At 35.7% G+C, this 22,551-nt stretch overlaps 1 protein-coding gene across 1 annotated transcript; it reads left to right on the plus strand.

Annotated features, from left to right (window-relative positions):
• Positions 1 to 19,016: 19,016 nt before the first annotated feature.
• LOC107897077 (uncharacterized) lies at positions 19,017 to 22,266 on the plus strand. The gene is made up of 5 exons (XM_016822418.2): positions 19,017 to 19,468; positions 19,705 to 19,932; positions 20,553 to 20,636; positions 20,848 to 20,977; positions 21,088 to 22,266. The coding sequence occupies exons 1-5, from the start codon at positions 19,149 to 19,151 to the stop codon at positions 21,955 to 21,957; spliced, it is 1,632 nt and encodes a 543-aa protein (XP_016677907.1). The 5' UTR covers positions 19,017 to 19,148; the 3' UTR covers positions 21,958 to 22,266.
• Positions 22,267 to 22,551: the final 285 nt, after the last annotated feature.

The raw sequence follows: 22,551 nt of genomic DNA on the forward strand, positions 1-22,551 counted from the left end.
TGATTTTATAAAACAGAACAGGGAATCTAGTAGTCATTTTGACTCAGCCCCACAATACCTCAAATATCTCAAGATCGGTAACTCTTTTGTTTTTATAGTTTCTTTTGTAAGAAACTAGACTCTTCAAGCTTTAATGACATAATTTACTCAGCTTCTAATTCAACTCCTAAAATTATGGCGATTTTCCAAAGTCACCTTACTGTGCTGTCCCAAGCAGATTATTACAAATCAAATGCTAACATTTGCATTTCACCTTAGTAGCTAGCTTAGCAAACCTTAATTTAACATATAATTGTTCATAACGCAATTAAAGCATCCTCTCCATTCCATCAATTCAAAACATACATTGCCCAATAGTATCCAAAATCATATTCGGCCTTAGTACCCAACTTGTTAGCCGATTTTCTCCATTTAGCAACTAATGCACATATGTGCTCATTTGTTAGACTCTACTTCACCTAACTACCATTTTCTTTTTCATCCAAATAACATGAACAACAACCATTTCTTGAACATTTTCTCTTCAACAATTCTTCATAAACATAAGACTATAACCCAATCTCATCCTTTAATAACTAAAACCGAATGCTCAAGACACCACACCATTTCAAATTTTGGTCATGGGTTAAGCAAAGAACTTAATGACTAACTAAAAAAAATGCTAAAAATCCAAGAATCATCCTTGAACTTACCTTGATTTAGCTAACCACCATAGCTGAATTTTTCAAAGCTTTTCTCTTCTAGGTACGGCAATGAGGAGCAAGGATGGAGAAACTTTGGTTTCTCCTCCCATTAACTAGTATTTATTAGCCTTATTCCTTATTTCATTTTGTAACATAAAATTATTAGCATAAAATGTGGACACAAAATAATTATAATATGCTTTAGTCCATAACATGGCCGGCCACCATCTAGAATTTGGCCAATTTGACATGCAAGTACAAGCATTTTTAACATGCATCAATAGGCCACTTTAACATTTGCCTCTCACATTTCTAAATTTTCTCACACAAGTCCTATTTAATAAAATTCACTTACAATTAACAAAATTCAAACATGAAATTTTCACACATGCATATATACATATAATAAGCTTCAAATATGGCGGTTAATTATTTTTATGACTCGGTTTTGTGGTCCCAAACCACTTTCCGACTAGGGTCACATTTTGGGCTGTCACAACTCTCCCCCACTTAAGAAATTTTCGTCCCCGAAAATCTTACCGGTAAATAGGTTTGGGTATCGTTCTTTCATCGAGCTCTCGGTTTCCCAAGTAGCTTCCTCGATCCCGTGTTTGAGCCATAACACCTTTACTAATGGAACCCTTTTGTTTCGCAACTCCTTCACTTCACGAGCTAGGATACGAATCGGTTCTTCTTCATAACTCAAGTCAGATTGAATTTCAACTTCTGAGGGATTAATCACATGTGACGGATCGGATCTATAACGTCGAAGCATCGAAACATGAAAGACTTCGTGAATCTTTTCAAGTTCAGGGGGCAAAATCAATCTATACGCAACCGGACCAACTCGTTCGGAGATTTCGTACGGCCCAATGAATCTCGGACTCAACTTGCCTTTACGGCCAAATCTGAGTACCTTTTTCCAAGGCGAAACTTTAAGAAACACTTTATCTCCCACCTGATATTCAATGTCTTTTCGTTTCAAATCCGCATACGATTTCTGACGATCTGTGGCTGTCTTCAGACTTTCACGAATTATTTTTACTTTCTGTTCGGCATCTTTAATCAAATCAACTCCGAAATTTTACTTTCACCGAGCTCGGTCCAAAACAATGGTGTACGGCATTTACGACTGTACAAAGCCTCGTAAGGTGCCATCTTAATACTTGATTGAAAACTATTGTTGTAAGCGAATTCAATCAAAGGTAAATACCGTTCCCATGAACCACTAAACTCGAGGATGCAACATCTCAACATATCCTCAAGTATCTGAATTATCTGCTCGGATTGACCATCGGTTTGGGGGTGAAAAGCAGTGCTAAAATGCAGCTTGGTACCCAAAGCTTCTTGCAATTTCTTCCAAAATCGTGAGGTGAATCTCGGATCTCTATCCGACACGATAGAAATAGGTACCCCGTGTAATCTCACAATTTGAGAAACATACAATTCGGCTAGTTTATCCAATGAAAAATCCGTACGCACGGGGATAAAGTGAGCCGACTTAGTCAGTCTATCAACAACAACCCAAATCGCATCCTTCTTACTTGCCAACAATGGCAGTCCGGACACAAAGTCCATTGTGACTCGATCCCATTTCCACTCGGGTATCATGATCGGCTGAAGTAATCCTGAAGGCACTTGATGTTCCGCTTTCACTTGTTGACATATTAAACATCTTGAAACAAATTCGGAGATGTCTCGTTTCATACCATGCCACCAAAACCGACGTTTCAAATCGTTGTACATTTTCGTACTCCCCGGGTGAATTGACATTCGGCTACAATGGGCTTCGTTCAGAATCATCGAAATGAGTTCTGAATTTCTTGGAACACACAACCGACTTCTAAACCTCAAACAATCATCATCATCAATTTAAAATTCGGATTCCATATTCGGAACACATTCAGCCCGTTTTGCAACCAATTCATCGTCGACTTTCTAAGCTTTACGAATTTGACGAATCAATAATGGTTTGGCCTTTAATTCAGCTACTAACATATTGTCAGGTAGAACAGACAAGTGCACATTCATTGCTCGTAAAGCAAACAGTGATTTCTGGCTTAAGGCGTCCGCAACCACATTAGCCTTTCCCGGGTGGTAATCAATGACAAGCTCGTAATCTTTCAACAACTCAAGCCAACGTCTTTGTCGCAGATTTAAGTCTCTTTGAGTCATCAAATATTTGAGACTTTTGTGATCCGAAAATACATGGCACTTTTCACCAAATAAGTAATGTCGCCATATTTTTAAAGCGAATACGATGGCAGCTAGTTCGAGATCATGGGTCGGATAATTTTTCTCATGTGGCTTTAATTGTCTCGACGCATAGGCCACCACTCGACCTTCTTGCATCAATACGCAACCCAACCCAAGTAGGGATGCGTCACTATAAATGACAAACTCTTTGCCTAATTCGGGTTGCACTAAAATTGGAGCTTCAGTCAAATAAGTTTTTAGTTGATCAAACTTTTCTGACATTTCTCCGTCCATTCGAACTTAACATCCTTTTGAAGTAGCTTCGTCATTGGTGTGGCTATCATCGAGAAACCTTTGACAAATCGTCGGTAATAATCGGCGAGCCCCAAGAAGCTCTGAACTTCGGTAATATTTCTTGGAGGCTTCCAGTTAAGTATGGCTGAAATTTTGCTCGGGTCAACTCGAATACCCGATGCGGATACCACATGACCCAAGAAGCTAACCTCTCTTAACCAGAACCCACACTTACTGAACTTAGCATATAACTGCTTATCCCGCAAAATTTGCAACACTAGTCTCAGGTGCTCAGCATGTTCGGTCTCATCTCTTGAATAGACCAAGATGTCATCAATGAACACAACTACGAACCGATCCAAATATGGTCTGAAGATCCGATTCATCAAATCCATAAATACCGCAGGGGCATTAGTGAGCCCAAACGGCATCACTAAGAACTCGTAGTGACCATATCTCGTTCTTAAGGCAGTTTTGGGTATGTCCGAATCTCGAATTCGCAACTGATAATAGCCCGATCTCAAATCTATTTTTGAGAACACTGAGGCTCCCTTCAGTTGGTCGAACAAATCATCGATACGCGGTAACGGATATTTGTTCTTTATTGTCACTTTATTCAGCTGACGATAGTCAATGCACAACCTCATGGTTCCGTCCTTCTTTTTCACGAACAATACTGGTGCACCCCAAGGTGAGAAGCTTGGTCGAGCGAAACCTCTATCCGTCAATTCTTGCAACTGAGCTTTCAACTCTTTTAACTCGGTTGGTGCCATACGATACGGAGCTATCGAAATCGGCGTAGTCCCAGGTACAAGCTCAATACCAAACTCTATCTCCCGAACAGGTGGTAAACCCGGTAATTCTTCAGGAAAAACATCCGGGTATTCACAAACCACCGGCACAGATTCGGGTTTCTTTTCTAATTCTTTGTCATCAAGTACATACGCAAGGTATGCTTCGCACCCTTTTCTTACATATTTCTGGGCCAACATTGAGGATATTACAGCTGGCAACCCATCCAAGTCCGTAGACTCAACTCGGATTACTTCTTTATTTGCGCACCTCAAATCAATAGTCTTGCTTTTACAATTCACAACCGCATCATGCACGGTCAACCAATCCAACCCGAGAATAACATCAAATTCATCAAACGGAAAAAGCATCAAGTCCGCCGGAAAACAGGAACCTCGAATTACTAGGGGACATTTCTTACACACTTTGTCGACAAGCACGTAACGACCCAAGGGATTTGACACCCGAATTACGAACTCAGTAGACTCAATAGGTAAAGTCTTACTGGATGCTAAGGTTTCACATAAGTAAGAATGAGTAGAATCGGGGTCAATCAAAGCAATTACATTAGTATCAAAGAGAGTAAAAGTACCGGTAATAACATCAGGCGAAGAAGCATCCTCGCGGGCACGTATAGCATAAGCTCTAGCAGGCGCACGAGCCTCGGATCTGGTCGTAGCATCTCTAGATCCTCTCTGACCACCACTAGCATTGGCCGTATTTCTAGATGGTCTACCTCGAGCAGTGGTAGCACCCGGTTTCCCACTCTAATTTACATTCTGTTCAGACAGCCTCGGGCAATCTTTAATGAAGTGGTCAACTGATCCGCACTTGTAACAGGAGCGGTCATGGAATCTACAACTCCCCAAATGCCATTTACCGCAATGTCGACATTCCGTTCTGTCTCGACGTTCATTCCCAACACTGGCGACCGAAGTGCCTCGTGTACCCACAGGGGGTCGATCACGATCTCGTCTAAAAAGGCCCGAAGTGCCTCTAGACCGGCCCACATCATCTCGAAATTTCTTCGATGCCTGTTGAAGAGACTTTCCCGAGGATCTTTTACGAAACTCTCCAGTTCCCACATCAACTTTTTGTTTTTCTTTTCTAAGCTCTTCGGCTTTACAAGCTCGCTCGACAAGTACTACGAACTCTCGTATTTCAAGAATGCCAACGAACATTTTTATATCTTCATTCAGCCCATCCTCGAAGCGTTTACACATGATAGCCTCGGATGAAACACATTCCCGAGCGTATCTACTAAGTCTAACAAATTTTCGCTCGTAATCAGTAACTGACATAGAACCTTGCTTAAGCTCAAGAAATTCCTTCCGTTTTTTATCAACAAATCTTTGACTGATATACTTTTTCCGAAACTCAGTTTGGAAAAACTCCCAAGTTACTTGCTCTCGGGGCACAACAGAAGTCAGAGTACTCCACCAATAGTAGGCAGAATCACGTAGCAAGGAGATAGTACACTTTAGGCATTCATCAGGTGTACAAGATAGCTCATCGAGTACCCGGATAGTGTTGTCCAACCAAAATTCAGCTTGCTCGGCATCGTCGCTATCCGTAGCTTTAAATTCAGTAGCCCCATGTTTTCAGATTCTGTAAACTGGGAGCTTATTTGACCTTATTTGGTCAGTTACCGGAGGTATTGTAGGTGCGGGGGTGGTATTTGTTGGGAATGGAGGTTGTGGAACAGCCGTATTAGTTCGAATGTATTGGTTGAACCAATCATTCATCACGCTATAGAAAGCTTGTCTAGCTTCATCATTCGGGTTACTAGCATTAGGTTGAGAGTCCACCGGCGCTGTCCCTTGTACGGGAGCAGGCGCTACACTCTCAAGATCATCAGCTACCGCTCGGTCAGGATCGGGATCCATTACTATAAATAAACACATTTGCAAATGTCAGAAATATCCACACTATCAAATAATCACATAAAATGGCATGTATAGCTAGACCCAACGCATTACGGTAGTCCTAGAATCGACTAAATCGTAGCTCTGATACCAATAAAATTGTAACACCCCGTACCCGAGTCCGTCGCCGGAGTCGGACACGAGGGGTTTGCAGACTTATATCACTTCTTTGCACAATCCATTTTAAAAATTTCCAGGCAGTTGGCTAACTGCGTCACTGTCACCTTAAAAATCATATCATGAGTTTCACAACTCAAAAATCAGTTTCGTAAATTTTCTCTGAAACTAAACTCATATTCCCATCTACATATTTTTTTCTAGAATTTTTAGTCAGGCCAATTAGTACAGTTTATTAGTCAAAGTTTCCCATGTTACAGGGATCGACTACACTGACCTTTGCGCATTACGACTTGGATATCTCCCTGCACAGAGCTTCAATACTGATGCCGTTTGTTTCTATAGAAACTAGACTCAGAGAGGAATCTATAAATATATGGCATGACTCCTAATTATCTTTGGTTAATTTATAATGAATTTCCAAAGTCGAAATAGGGAATCCAGAAACCGTTCTGGCCCTGTCTCACGAGAACCTGAATATCTCTTAACATACTATCCATATGATCGTTTCCTTACTTTCCTATGAAAATAGATTCATCAAGGTTCGTTTACATAATTTATTCACTATTTAATTCCATTCCTACTATTTTTAGTGATTTTCTAAATCTACATCACTGCTGCTGTCAGCATCTGCCTTTAAGGTAGACTTTACCTATTTCATAGTTTCCATGATTCAACTAGCCCTTTTAGCATAAATAGCACAAATTATGATAGTGATTAACCATTCCCAAGGCCAATCCTTGTTAAGCATATCCACACCTCTCAATAACCATATCCATACCAAATGATTGTAACATTATGCTCAAACATATATAAGCCATTTTCGTATGGCTATCCAAAATTATACAAATCCAAAGGGTCCATGACCCACAACAAAAAGGGTAGTCCTATACATGCCATATCCAGAGTTCAACTAAAAGAGTACCAAAAGGGCTTTGATAGTGTGGATGACTTCGACTTCAATGATCCCGAATCCGATATCTAACAAACAAATCTATAAAACAGAGAGCCAAAGCAACGGGGTAAGCATTTTAAAGCTTAGTAAGTTTTAAGTAATGAAATCGGCTTTGACTAAAGTATTACATTCACATAGCTAAATGAATCACTTTATTAATACACATTCTCATAAACATACTTACTTCACATTTCATCAACATATACACACAAGGTATTAACCTATCTAAAAGCCAAAAGTTCGTTAGTCGATTGAACGAATACTATTTAAAACGAATCGACTTTTCCGATGCACACGCAAACATACCTTATCGTTTGGGTTTTTCGAGCGTATTAATTGAATTTATTACAGCACAACACGCTCACCTTCGAACCCAAGTTTCTTCGGAATTTAGCCGGATATAACCACAAGCACAATTGCCTTCGGGTCTTAACCCGGGTATAGCAACTCGCACAAATGCCTTCGGGTCTTAGCCCGGATATATCAACTCGCACAAATGCCTTCGGGTCTTAGCCCGGATAAAATCACTAGCATAAATGCCTTCGGGTCTTAACCCGGATAAAATCACTAGCACAAATGCCTTCGGGACTTAGCCCGGATATCATTCAAATGCTCATGCACACATATATCAACAATAATGACACATCCATATTTCATTTTCGTTACTAAGGCTCAAACACAAAACATTTATTAAACCTTTCCAATTTCGGCTCAATAGCCACACACAAAGAGCATGATTTCAATTGGCTTTATAACATAGTCTCTATGCACATTCGGCTATCCGTCATAGTATGACTAATCATTTCAATATAATTCAAGTAGGGTCATTACTCGAAGACTTACCTCGGATGTTGTCAAACAACTTCAATGGCTATTCAATTACTTTTTCCTTCCCTTTATCGGATTTAGTTCCCCTTTGCTCTTGAGCTTAAGTTCAACAAATTTTAAAATAGTCATTAATCGACTATTCAAGTATTACTTTCAGAATATAATATATATAGATTCGACTTTCACACACATAGATTACAGTAAGCTTTATAAAAATCAATAAATAATTCATTAGCAAATTTTCATTAATGTTTACAATATAATTACAATTTTCCTATAAGCTGACTTCCTGAGAAACAGTCACTAAAGTTTTTATAACTGGAGCTACGAAACTCCAAATCAATTGCCGTAAATTTTTCTTGACAGAAGACTCATTTATCTATTATCCATAAAATTTTCAAAATTTTTAGTTTAGCCCAACAATACCAAATTTTTCTTAAAGTTCACCTTGTTTCACTGTTTGACTAAACTGACTATCCTTCACTACGAATCAAATTTCTCATTGTACAGAATTCAAAATATGTTCTTGTTTATTTCATTTGAAACTAGACTCATTAAGGAGTCTAAGCAAATAAATTTTATCTTAGGGCCATTTTTGTACAATTTATACTGATTTTATAAAAACAGAACAGGGAATCTAGTAGTCATTTTGACTCAGCCCCACAATACTTCAAATATCTCAAGATCGGTAACTCTTTTGTTTTTATAGTTTCTTTTGTAAGAAACTAGACTCTTCAAGCTTTAATGACATAATTTACTCAGCTTCTAATTCAACTCCTACAAATTATGGCGATTTTCCAAAATCACCTTACTGCTGCTGTCCCCAAGCAGATTATTACCAAATCAAATGCTAACATTTGCATTTCACCTTAGTAGCTAGCTTAGCAAACCTTAATTTAACATATAATTGTTCATAACGCAATTAAAGCATCCTCTCCATTCCATCAATTCAAAACACATACATTGCCCAATAGTATCCAAAATCATATTCGGCCTTAGTACCCAACTTGTTAGCCGATTTTTCTCCATTTAGCAACTAATTCACATATGTGTTCATTTGTTAGACTCTACTTCACCTAACTACCATTTTCTTTTTCATCCAAATAACATGAACAACAACCATTTCTTGAACATTTTCTCTTCAACAATTCTTCATAAAACATAAAGACTATAACCCAATCTCATCCTTTAATAACTAAAACCGAATGCTCAAGACACCACACCATTTCAAATTTTGGTCATGGGTTAAGCAAAGAACTTAATGACTAACTAAAAAAAATGCTAAAAATCCAAGAATCATCCTTGAACTTACCTTGATTTAGCTAACCACCATAGCTGAATTTTTCAAAGCTTTTCTCTTCTAGGTACGGCAATGAGGAGCAAGGATGGAGAAACTTTGGTTTCTCCTCCCATTAACTAGTATTTTATTAGCCTTATTCCTTATTTCATTTTGTAACATAAAATTATTAGCATAAAATGTGGACACAAAATAATTATAATATGCTTTAGTCCATAACATGGCCGGCCACCATCTAGAATTTGGCCAATTTGACATGCAAGTACAAGTATTTTTAACATGCATCAATAGGCCACTTTAACATTTGCCTCTCACATTTCTAAATTTTCTCACACAAGTCCTATTTAATAAAATTCACTTACAATTAACAAAATTCAAACATGAAATTTTCACACATGCATATATACATATAATAAGCTTCAAATATGGCGGTTAATTATTTTTATGACTCGGTTTTGTGGTCCCGAAACCACTTTCCGACTAGGGTCACATTTTGGGCTGTCACAATGAGTCAAGTGTGATTTTACAAATATTCTTAAACTAGTGAATTTTGTGATTTAAAAGAATTTATTAGGTAAATTGGGTTAAAAATAAAGTATCGAGACCTTGATTTTATAAACAAAACTATAAATATTTTTATAAATATTTACAGAGTGCCATTGAATTATTATTAAAGTTTCGTTGGAAAGTTTTTACGTTTTAATAGTTAATTAATTAAAAATGACTAAATTGAAAAAGGTGCAAAACTTGCTAAAATGATTAAATAGCTCAAGTGTTAAATGAGAAAGGACTTAAAAGGCAAATTAGCCCAAAGAAGATGGCTTGGGTGGCATGGACAGAGAAAAATCACAAAAATTAGTGTGAACAAAGGGTAAAATAGTAATTTGGTTAAAATTAAAAATAAAACAAGTGACTAAAATAAATTCTAGACATTTCTTCTTCAAATTTTCAATCCAAAAATGCCATGGAAGGTCCTCTAATCTGGTTTTTCATATTTTTTGCATTATGTTAGTTCAAGTCTTGCTCTTTTTTTCAATTCTTGCTCTTTTCTTGATATTTTTGTGTTTTTAAGACTTTTACAATTAGGTCCAACTATTTAATTCATTAGTTTATGATTTCATGAGTGATTTTGAAAGTTACCATTGATGAGTGTTGTATGTTTATGATGAATTAACATGGATTTGAAGCTTTAATATCGTTATATGATGATTTTATCAAGTAATTTTAATAGAAATTGATTTTAGGACCTAGTTGTGAAAAAGTTTAGAATTAGGGTTTGGTGTTGAAATTATAAATATCAAAAGTTGTATAGTAGCCTAAAATAATTAGATAAAGTGATAGTTGAGAAAAATTGGCTCAGTTGATGGGTTAATTGATAAGGGACTAAATTTTAAAAACTGTAAATTTTAGGGTAAATGTGTAATTTTGAAAATTGAAGGGCATAAATTTTTAAGTGCATTGGAATTGAATTTGATGCTGATGAATGGAAAATTTTATATTATAGATCAAGAACCTGAAGATAAACATGGAAAAGAGATATTAACATATTAGTCCCTGAATTTCTACAACTTCTACAAACTACCCCAGGTATGTTCATATTGTTAAACTTTCATGATTGTTTGTTCATTTAGGAATGATATAATATATTTATTCATTTTTTGTTGTTGAAATTAAGATTATTGTAAAAGTATGAAATTTTAGTTGAATGTTTAAAATGAGTAGAATGCAGCATTGAGTATGATCATTTCGTGGCAAAGAATGAATTAACGGATAAGACCGTGGTTAGACCTTGAAAATGTTTAAATGTAAGACATTCTTGTGAAAAGACCATAACTGGGTTATGGCACCTTGAACGTAAGACCATAGTTGGACCATGGTAGTATATATATATGTGTAAGACCATAGCTGGGTTATGGCATCTTGAAGATAAGACCATAACTGGGTTATGACACTACGAGTGTAAGACCATGACAGGGCCATAGCAATATATGTGTAAGACCATAGTTGGACTATGGCATTAAAAAAATGATGTACTCAAATCCGTAAGACGTTCTCTAATTTGACAAGTGTTGGTAACTGCCAACTGAAGTTAATATGGAACGATTTTAGTAGTTATTGATATTGAGCTCAATCAAGTGAATTCATTATTTGAAATTGTGAATGGTAGGAAACGTTAGTGAAAATGTTTATTTAATGAATTATTGTTATAACATGTTCAGTAAGATTTATATTTAAAGCCTATGAACTTACTAAGCTTCATTAAGCTTACTTGTGTTATTGAATGGTCTTTGTAGATTTTCAAGAAGATCGAAGGATCGGATTAACAATCGAGCCACACTATCCAGATTGCTCCGGTAGAATTTGTTATACATATTATGGTCTATATGGCATGTATAGGATTTAATTAGAAAAGAGTTAAACTTGAAATATGGTTGTGAATGATACATATATATATTTGTATGCATATATATTTAGCAGAATTTCTAGTAATCAATGAATGGATTTACTAGGGTAATTTTATGCAAATGAGTGTTGTGATGACATATTATGATTTAAACATGATTTTTTACTTAAATTGGTTGCTTGATTGGGATATATTGGTATGAGAGAGTGTTGTATGCAGGTTGATAGCATAAAGGGTGAGAAAATTAGTCTTAAATTGGCCTATTTTTGTCCACACGGGCAAAGACACGGGCGCGTGTCTTAGCAGTGTGTGACACAAGGCCATGCACATAGGCATGTGGTTTGGCCATGTGTCTCCTGCACCTTGAAATTTCAAAACAGAATGCCCAAGTTTTTGCACACAGCCTGGCACACGAGTGTGTGGTTGGCGTGTAACACCCCTAACTCGTATCCGTCACCAGACTAGGGTTAAGAGGCATTACCAGACATATCGGAATATTTCGCAATCATGTCACAATCAAAAGTCATACGTCGTCATATCAGTCAAATTTCAAAATAAAGTCCCTTTCTTAGGTCAACGAGACCTTAAACATATTTTGGAGAAGGTTCGAGACTAAACCGATCTCGTATAAAAGTTTCCAAACACTTATAAAAATTTCATGGAATCACAGGTCACACACCCGTGTGAATAGGCCGTGTCTCACACGGCCACCAGACATGCCTGTGGCGTAGGCCGTGTGAAAATAAGGTATACATACTGACTTATACCACATGGCCAGAGACATGCCCGTGTGTCTTGGTCGTGGTCGAAACTGACTTGGGTCACACGGCCAACCACACACCCGTGTGTCTAGCCCGTGTACCCTTCGAAAAAGCCACACACGCCCATGTGCCAAGGCTGTGTGCCTCACACAGCCACCAGACACACCCGTGTGTCTAGGCCATGCTCGAGACTGACTTTAAATTGTAGGACTACCCCAAGGGACACATGGTCGTTTAACATGACCGTGTGTCACACACAGCTGAGACACACGCCCATGTCTCTGCCCGTGTGGACAAAAATAGGTTACTTGAAAAGCCATTTTGCTAGATACATAAGCTTTTAAGACCACATTTCATAACCCAATATGCAACCAAAACATTTTCAAAACAAGCATCATTCATACTTCAATATCATTAATCATTTCCATACATAATTCCAACTCAAACATACTAATTCTATATAACTAATTCATACCTTGAACACATGATTCATATCACATTTATAACCATTTCAACCACAAAACTAACGTACTGAAAAGACCATTTATATATATACACCAAATTTACCGTTTTTGCATCACATATCATGTACCAAAATCAAACCATAAGTTCAACCATAATCAAGCCTTATCTCATGGCATAATATACCTATCGCAAAACATACCACATTAATCCTAGCCTATACATGTCATACGATGATATATACATTTTCAAAAGGTACCAAAATAATATTTGATAGTGTGGTGATGGTCCTCGACGATCCCCGAGCTTCCAGTAGCTTTGATATCTAAAACACAATGCAAACACATACAAAGTAAGCTTTCAAAAGCTTAGTAAGCCATATACAAATAAACTTGTGATTTTAAGCATTTACGCATCTTAAAATACAGATACTCCATAACCAAATACTATCACAAACCACATAGTTCATATACATTTAACATATTCCCATTTCATTTGCACATATAGCATATTTTCTCATACTTATATCACATATCATCACTTGCACATATACTTACATCTCATTAACAAATGTTGAACACATCTCCACATACCTGAATCGGTTATTCATTCATTCAATCATGTATTTCTCAGAATGCCTATTGAACCATACAAAATTAAATAGGATATGCGAATAACTCGGAAAGCTCGTTCAATGCCAACGTCCCAGACGTGGTCTTACATGTAATCAAATATCGATGCTACTATCCCAAACAGGGTCTTACATGAAATTAAATACGATGCTGATTTCCCAGACATGGTCTTACACGTAAATCTCAAATCGATGCCAACGTCACAGACATGGTCTTACACGTAAATCTCAAATCGTATGGGGCTTTCGGACGTCGTTACGTTATCGAAACTTTCTCAATTTCACATATTCAGCTTCTATAATCATTTATTACAATTCATTATCATATAAGCATGAAAAATTAGTTCAAACACATTTATTTGTATATAGACTTACCTCGTACGAAAACGAACGGGTATTCAACGACTTTCGACTTTCCCCGATCTAATTTTGTTTTCTTTGGTTCTTGTTCTATATAAATTCAAATTTAACTCTTTTATTCAAAAAATCATTCAATTCAATCCATATACACATATTTAGGGTATTTTACAAATTAGCCCTCACATTTTCACATTTTAACACTTTAGTCCCTATTTCATAAAATCACAAAATATGCATAATTTCCTTTCACACATGCCTAAACGAATTTTCCTTTAGTTCATATAAGCCCACGTATTTCATTTATTTTACATTTTAACCCCTCAATTTCTCATTTTCACAATTTAGTCCAAAATACTCAAATTCATCAAAAATCCCAATACAAAACATAGTAATCTAACACATATCTTTCATTTTCTATCATCAAACTTCATAAAACTCACATTATCAATAATGGAACATCTTAAAATCATAATCAATTTCAGAATTTGAGGCATGGGCTTGATAAAACACAAAGTAACTATCACAAAAACGTAGAAATTATCGAAAACAGATCAAAACACATACCTAAATCATCAATTTCCTAAGCCAAACCCTAGGACTCTTTTTATTTTCTTTTGCCTTGTATTTTCGGCAAAGAATGGATGATAATGGATGAATTTTTCGTTTGTTTTACTTTAATAAACATTAATGCATAATTTACCATTTTACCCCTTTAATAAACCATTTAAAAACCATCATTTTAATGCCCATTTATGTCCATTCCCACTATCAATAGGCTAATTACAACATAAGGACCTCTCCTTTAATAAGACATAGCACTGATGTACTTTTAACAAATAGCTAGCCACTTTTACATTATACGCGATTAGGTCTTTTTTTCTAAATTAAGCACACAAACGATCAAATTTTCACACAAAACTTTCACATATATCAATTCACATATTATAAGCACAGAAAATAATATTAAAATATTTTCTTGACTCAGATTTATTGTCCCAAAACTACTATTCTGACTAGGTTCTAAACCGGGATGTTACATGGCGTGAGAGTTATACGGGTAAGGACACGGGCTGGGACATGACCGTGTGTCTCATTTCGAATACCCACAAGGCCTAAGACACGAGTGTGTCTCCTAGCCATGTGAGCCACACAGTCTGGCCTCACGGGCTTGTGTCCCCTGCTCCTAAGAAAAATTTTGAGATTTTGAAAAAAAAAATTTGAGTGTTCGGTTTAGTCCCGATTCACTTCTAATGTGTATATCGGGCCTCGAAGGCCCATATAAGGGACAATATGAGTGATATATGAATGATTCTTGATATATATGTTAATGGTCATGAAATGTTTGTCTTTAATCCATAAAGTCCGGTAATGTTTCGTAACCTTGTTCCGGTAACAGATAAGGGTTAGTGGTGTTACATGTTTATTACTTTAGATATCACAACCAAGTTCTATATTTGGAAAAAAAAATTAAAACTCTTATTTTTTTCCTTAAAGTTATTTTTCACTATGTTTTTCAAACCTATTTTTCCAACATTAAATCCTTTCGACTCAACTAGTTCATTTCTGAACCCATCTATTTTGACTTACTTAAGGTCATTAAAAGTGCTTCAAACCATTTTAAGTTTGATTGCAAACAAGGGGTCATTCGAGACCCTTCGAAGTAAAACAACGTAGACAAGCACATGGAAGTATAGGTATCGGTACATATGTGCATTTACTATTGAATTTTGCATTTTTCCAATCCATGTACTGATACATAGCCTTCAAGTATCGAAACCTAGGTGCAAAGAGACGAAAAACTTGCCAAAAGCACCTCAAATCATGTCCAAACACATACCAATCAATTCCAAAGTTTGTTCAATATTTTTTAGCCTTAAAATATATTAAACTATTACCCAAACATCATATAACACTTGTATGTACCAAAAAAAGCTGGAACATCTCAAAATCCAAAATGATATCAAACATGCATGACATAATTTTAGAACCACCAAGTTAGTTTACTATATGCATTCAAATGATTCTAACCCTATGTACATGTCATTCCAATACTGAAAAATATAAATTCATACTCTTCAAGCTCTTCTTCAATGATGAGATGAGCTTTAAAATGTCGGCCTCTAACTAGGCTTCCAAAAGCAATATTCTACCCATACATTAGAAAATGACTCAAGAATTCAAACTTGCATTTGAGTTCAATTAAATAAATAGAAGAATGTGATTAATAAAAATATAAAGATTTAGCTAAAGATTAAAATCATAAAAACAACATATTAATTATTTCATTTACACTTACCATTCTTGTACTACTCACTTAGCCCATAGTAGACTCAAGTGAACAAAAAAGATATACAAAATGTAATCACGTAGTGTATGAGCATGTATGTGCTAGATTTTCACTAACACTTGAAATGTTAAAAGCATGAGAAACGTAGTGCTAAATTCATGAGCGCACTAAGTATTCCTAATGTCATGACATCTATATCCTACAAGTTCAATAATTGTCTGCTTAGGCATTATCAATGATATATACTCTATTAATCTTTTAACTGAAGTCTAACTTTATCACTTTCATATTCACGTAACTTTTTTTCACACTTTACAAAGTAGCCCTCAGTTTCACATATCAAAGCACGCACATAAATAACAATTAATCATTTTCTCTATTTATTTTTCATATTATTGCTTCTCATAATTTCTTTCTCATTTTCTAAATTTATATTTATATATATAGTTATCAAATTCATAAAATTAACATTTGAATTAGTAATTTTACACTTGATCTTTTTATATGGTAAGAAGGATTCAAAAAGTATTTACATAATTGACTAGGTTGTACTTCTTTCTATCTTCTTTCAAGCTTTATGTATTTATTTTCCTTTGTCCACACTTCTTGCAACCTCTTTCTTATCTTTCTTTTAATTTCACATCAATATCACAAAACATGACAAATCAAAACACTTGTATATAATAATTTCATGCTCAACTAATCAAAATAAATACAGTGCTAGCTTATTGGTACCTTGATCTTACTAAGGTTTCCCATGAGAAATTGATGGTTTTTATCTTAGAGGGGTCTTTAATGGTGATTAGGGACTAGATTGGAAAAAAAGAAAAAAAATCTTTCTTTTACAATGGTGGAGACATGAGAGAAGAAGAAAAACTATAGAGAAAGTTCTTCATACTAGCTTAAAATATTCTAAATAATAATATAATAATATAAATTAAAATATTATGGCACGATTATAATCCACTTTCAATGGCTAAATTGACTTTTTAATTTCTCATGACATCTAATGGCCCACATTATGACAACATTTCTTTATTTCTCTAATTTTTCTTAATCTAATAATTATCTTTTTGTTAAATTTCCTTGCTACCCATTAAAAATCTTTAAAATTCCTCTCTTGAGTCACTATGCACTTTGGTAAAATTATACTCCTTGTCTTTTTACATTTTCACCAATTCAATTTCATCCTTTTATACTTTAGATTTCACACTTTGACCTTAACACTTTTCACAACTTTACAAATTAGTCTATACCCTATATTAATATTTATTAGTATATCAATCTTTTAAATTTTCTTTGATTTTCTACCACCTTCCCTACTAACGTTAATAAATCACATTTTATTTATTCTGTAAAATCCAACTCATATTTTATCGAAATAGCACTACTTACAACCAAGGGGGTTTGAGGCAGGCAAAAAATCGCTCGACCTTATTGTCATCCCTGGTTAGAGGTGTGTGTTTTAGAATTAAATATGTTGGCTATATGTTTGGTATCATTTCGAGCCATTTGGGTATGTTTTGAACATGTTTTTGTTAAGTTTTCTTCACTTTTTAGCCTTTATCTGTAGTTCTGAGCACTAAGTCTTGAGACAGAACGAACTATCTCAAGATAGGATGATTTTTCAAGAACAGGTCTTGAGACATAGTAGGTAAGTCTCGAGATAAAGGTCATTTTGTCTTAAGACATTCGAAGTCAATAGCTAAACTTCACCTTAAAGATCCAAAGTCTCGAGACAGGCGACTAGGTATCTAGACATAACCCCTAAGTCTCGAGACATGAGGATAGGTCTCAAAACATAACCCCTAAGTCTCAAGACCTGCAAAAAAAATTCAAAATTTGGTTTCAGGGGACTAATATCTCGAGACATTAACTTATTGTCTCGAGATGTAAGGGCATGTTTTGTTATCTTTGTTCTTTTTCAATAAATTTTATTTTTTGTAGTGATGTAAAAATGTTTGAAACATTAATATGCATGCATATAACTTGAATTTAAGTGAAATTTAAATGAATAATTGATTGATCGAGTTGCTCCAATAACAGATGTAATGATTCATATTTAGAATAGGCCTCTGAAGTAGATACGAGGTGTTGCACATTGGTTCAAGACCATCGAAATACATTATACACAAAGAAATGCACGAGTGACAAGGTGCCCTCGCACCATAATTATACATCCCAAGTAGGTTTTATTCCTCTTATAATTTTTCAATTACTTGCTATTCTTCATGAGTTTCAAAGCTTACATGCTATTATTTTGGGCTGATATTTGAGGATCCAAAAGCCCAAATGAAAGCAATCCCCCGTCAAGATATCAAGGCTTTTCTCTCCTAACCTCATCTTGCTTTCATCATTTTTACTTTGAGATGTATAGCTAGGCCCACTTCCAGGTGAAATTCTAATGGGCTTTAATTTAATTACTTGAAACTCCACATTCCAATAGGATTATTATTGGGTAAACTATTATTTGATAAAAATTTCTTAAGTAGAGATTATTAGAAGGGGATATGTGTCCATTTATTTACTTTTTTAAGTGTATTTTAAAGATAAATATACTACTTGTGGAATTTTTTTTCTTTCTACTAATCGTATAATGGAAATTGATAATAATCCCATCTAAGATGTATCTATTTATTTATTTTTAATTATATTTCAAATGTCCTAGTTGTGGAAATTTTTTTCTTTCTAATTAATAATAATCCATTCTTATATTTATATTTATATTTATATTTGATATCCTGATAATGTAATAGTGGATTTAAAAATTGTTGACAAGTCATCAACATTTAATTCATCAAAATTAGTCATTGAGTTTTAATTTTTTTAATATGAATATTATTATCAATGTAAAGATTTAAGTATATTAAAACATATTATCTTCTTATTTATAAATTGAGAAAAAATTACACCTAATTTTAAATATTATCTATATATATTTTATCAGCACTTATAATGGAATGATAAAATAATAAATATTTGTTTTTATGGAAAATACTAAAATAGTACAGTATAATTTTAATTAATTAATTTACTGGCCAACTCTCGGTCTCCCTGTTCCCCACTACCATAAGGGGCTCGAAACTTGACCGTTGAGACTCGAGAGACCTTGAAAAGAGGCACCAAAGCAAGAGAGAGAGAAAGAAGCAGAGAACAATGGCAGCAATAGGAAACGAGACCCAACCACTTGAATCCTCACCAAACAACTTGGATCAGCAATATCATCTACAACCCCACAATGACTGCAAAATCCAAACCCCTAAAATCTCATTGTATGAGCAGTCCAGAGAAGAACGGATCAAAGAAAACCTTCAAAGGATGCAGCAGCTTGGTCTCAAAGACCTCTCCAACTCCCTCCTCAACTCCACTCCTCGCCTCTCTTCAAGGCGCGGCCGTCCTCGTGTTGGCGGTAAGCCGCCAGTTACCCCTCTGTCTTCTCCCTTGCCGTCATCTGACCAACTCCGCCGCTCCTCGAGGTGATTTCATTGTTGCCCTTGTGTATTTTATTTCCATATGGCTTTTTGAATACCCATTGGACCTAAGTAGAAGCAGACACTACCAAAATCTCTATGAAAGAGAAAAAAAAAAGATATCTTTTATATTCTTTTTCCTTTTTACTTAAAAAAAAAAAGGAAAATAAAGGGAAGAAGCTTATAATTTCGGATAATATTGCAAGTTCAGAACTAATTAATATTTTGATGGATTTGGTTAGGTTGCAAAATACTACTCCAGTGATCTATTCAGAGGCAGTTTCGGCAAAAAAAGAAGAGCTTTTCGAGGATGTGGAACTGAAGCTAGGGAAATCAGAGGTGTATACAGAAGCGCATGAGAAGCTTTTGGGTAACACTGAGAGGAGCTGGACACTTTTTGTGGATGGATATGGACGTGATGGCAGACGGATTTATGATTCCGTCAAAGGAAAGACTTGTCATCAATGCAGGTCTAGGAATCTTTCTTATTCCATCTGCATTATATCTTCCATGGAAATATGATATGGCTGCACAACAAATTTCAATTCTTATCCGCCAACATTAATAGTTTTAACTTCATGCTCAACTAAAAGGGAACAGTTTGATTAGGCGATACAAATTTTCAGTTTTCTAGTTTTTTCGCCTTCATCTTCTGAAAATGAAGGCGAGCTTGAAAAGGAACTATCCCTTTTTAAACTGCTTTTGATCTGAATTCCTTGTAATCACTTGTAGTTGTGTTGAGACGCAGGATCCTTTGCTTGATTATTGTTCTCCCCTACGTCACATTGCCTCTGATCTGATCATTTTCAATGGTCACATAAGAACTATAGACATAAACTTGGTTTAAATTGTATGATAGCCTTTCAGTTTGTAACTATTACTTTGTTAATTTGAGAAACATTTGAATTGTGAATTGTGACAATCTTCTTACCTTTTCTTCTTTTTTCTGCTTCCACATTGGTCAGCACCAATTATTCATTGTTTGAAAATAATATTTTATTCGTATATTACTTCTGAAAATGTTGTACCATGACTCTAAGCTGTTAAATTGATCTCATTTAGTCACAAGATGGAAAATGCTATGTTGCAGGCAGAAAACACTTGGTCATCGTACTAACTGTAGCAAATGCAATATGGTCCAAGGACAGTTCTGTGGTGATTGTTTATACATGAGGTATGAAATTTTGTTAATGTGTATGCCTTACTTAACCTCTGTCCTTTGTTTTGTCCTGCAGTTGTAGATATCCGTTCATATGTAACTAAATATTGATGTTTCTAGCTTTTGGCTAGAATCGTATCTTATAAATCTTTCTGAACCTTTAGTTCTAGATAGTTATTTCCTTCTAGTGGTGGTTTTGTTGTTAATTTGCGTTCTAAATGTGCAGATATGGGGAGCATGTGCTTGAAGCCAATGAGAACCCAAATTGGGTTTGCCCAGTCTGCCGTGGGATTTGCAACTGTAGTTTATGCCGGCAAGCAAAAGGATGGGCCCCTACTGGCTCTCTTTATAGGAAGGTAAGTCATCATTTGCATTGATAAAAAAAAGGTCCCATCTTTTGTGCATGTTGTTGCTTAGAGACATTTAATTTTTTCTAAAGGTCTAAGCTTCTTTATCCACCTTCCAGGTAACAAAAATGGGCTTCAAGTCAGTTGCACATTATCTCATCCAAACCCGGCATGTGCAAACCAATGTTGAAAAGAACTCAGATAATACTGATCAAGTTTCTGCTAAGAGGTCACTTTCCTTTCCAGCTCCGGAATTGCCTTCAGAAGAATCTCCTGCAGTCGATAATAATCAGCTTGTAACATCAAAGCCTCAATCTGGAGAGGATGGCTTGAGCAGTGAGAAAAAAGAACAACAAGCATACCCAGAACCAAATACTTCGATTATCCATCAAAATCCTGCAAGCAAACCGTTGCTATTCTCAAAGAATGAAACAGAGTTTGAGAAAGGGGAGTCTACAAAGATCAACCTTGATTTCGGGAACAAGAGAGATGATGAATTCATATGTCAACATGAAAAGGAGTTGGATTTCACTGACAAAGAACCCGTTGATAGTCCTGTGACATTGGAAACCAGACCAGAAAAGAAGCATGCGTCTTCCAGTGAATCAACCCCTGGCAGTATTGCCGGAAGACTAAAACAGGTGTGGGGAAGCGACCGGACCCATGATGAGACAGTTTTGGATGGTGCTGGCAAAAATGTAGATGTAGGCTATGCCGTGTCAGAGAGTAGTCCAAATCTTATAAAGAGACCTGCGTCTGCTATTGGAAATAGCCTCGACAGTAATGCTGCAAAACTGAAGCAAAGGCGTCAACTAGGCAAGGATTGTGATGAACAAGGGTTACTGGGCGCAAATGGGAGTGTGTCTGATGAGGCTGCAGAAAACATATCATCACGGAAGGAGTCCAAGGCCAACCTGAAGCATTGTACTTCTGGAACTAATATGGACTGTATTGCTAGAAGATTGAGGCCTCGAAACAAAGCACTTTGAAGAAGCAGTTTCATCACCAAGTTACCTTTTTGTCAAACTAGGATAGAGTTTATGATGATGCTTTTATCGGCACAGTGGAAGTATCCAAATATTTTGTTTAGTGGTTGTATCTAGTAGCAAACTATCTGAAGAAACAGTTTCCCATTCTTCCTATTACTGCTGTCAAGCCACTGTTGGCTTGCTTTTGTGTGTTAAGCGTTTAGTAGATTAAAATAGGGGGTGCAATATTTTGGATACTTGCCGAGCCCCGTTTTCATGAAACCTTTGAGGTTTACATTTATGGTATATTAAAAATCTGTGGTTGAGTCATGAATAGTTGCAGTTCAGATATAAATTATATAGTGTAGATATAAATATAAAAACAATGTTATTATATTAAACCCTCAAATAATGAGTAAACTTTCAACTTTAAACCATAGCAAGCACAGACCATTCCCAGATTTACTTACAACTGTTAAGCCACAAAGAAACATAACGCTTTTCTTGGTTTGAACATTTGCATTAGCAGTCGTGAAAATAAAAGGAAGATCTTATAGGTCCCAAAAAGAAAGTAGCCCATGGCCCAACATTAAAAGCATGTTTCCACCCTAGCTC

The sequence above is a fragment of the Gossypium hirsutum genome, chromosome A11, assembly GCF_007990345.1.
Source record: "Gossypium hirsutum isolate 1008001.06 chromosome A11, Gossypium_hirsutum_v2.1, whole genome shotgun sequence".
Lineage (NCBI taxonomy): Eukaryota > Viridiplantae > Streptophyta > Magnoliopsida > Malvales > Malvaceae > Gossypium > Gossypium hirsutum.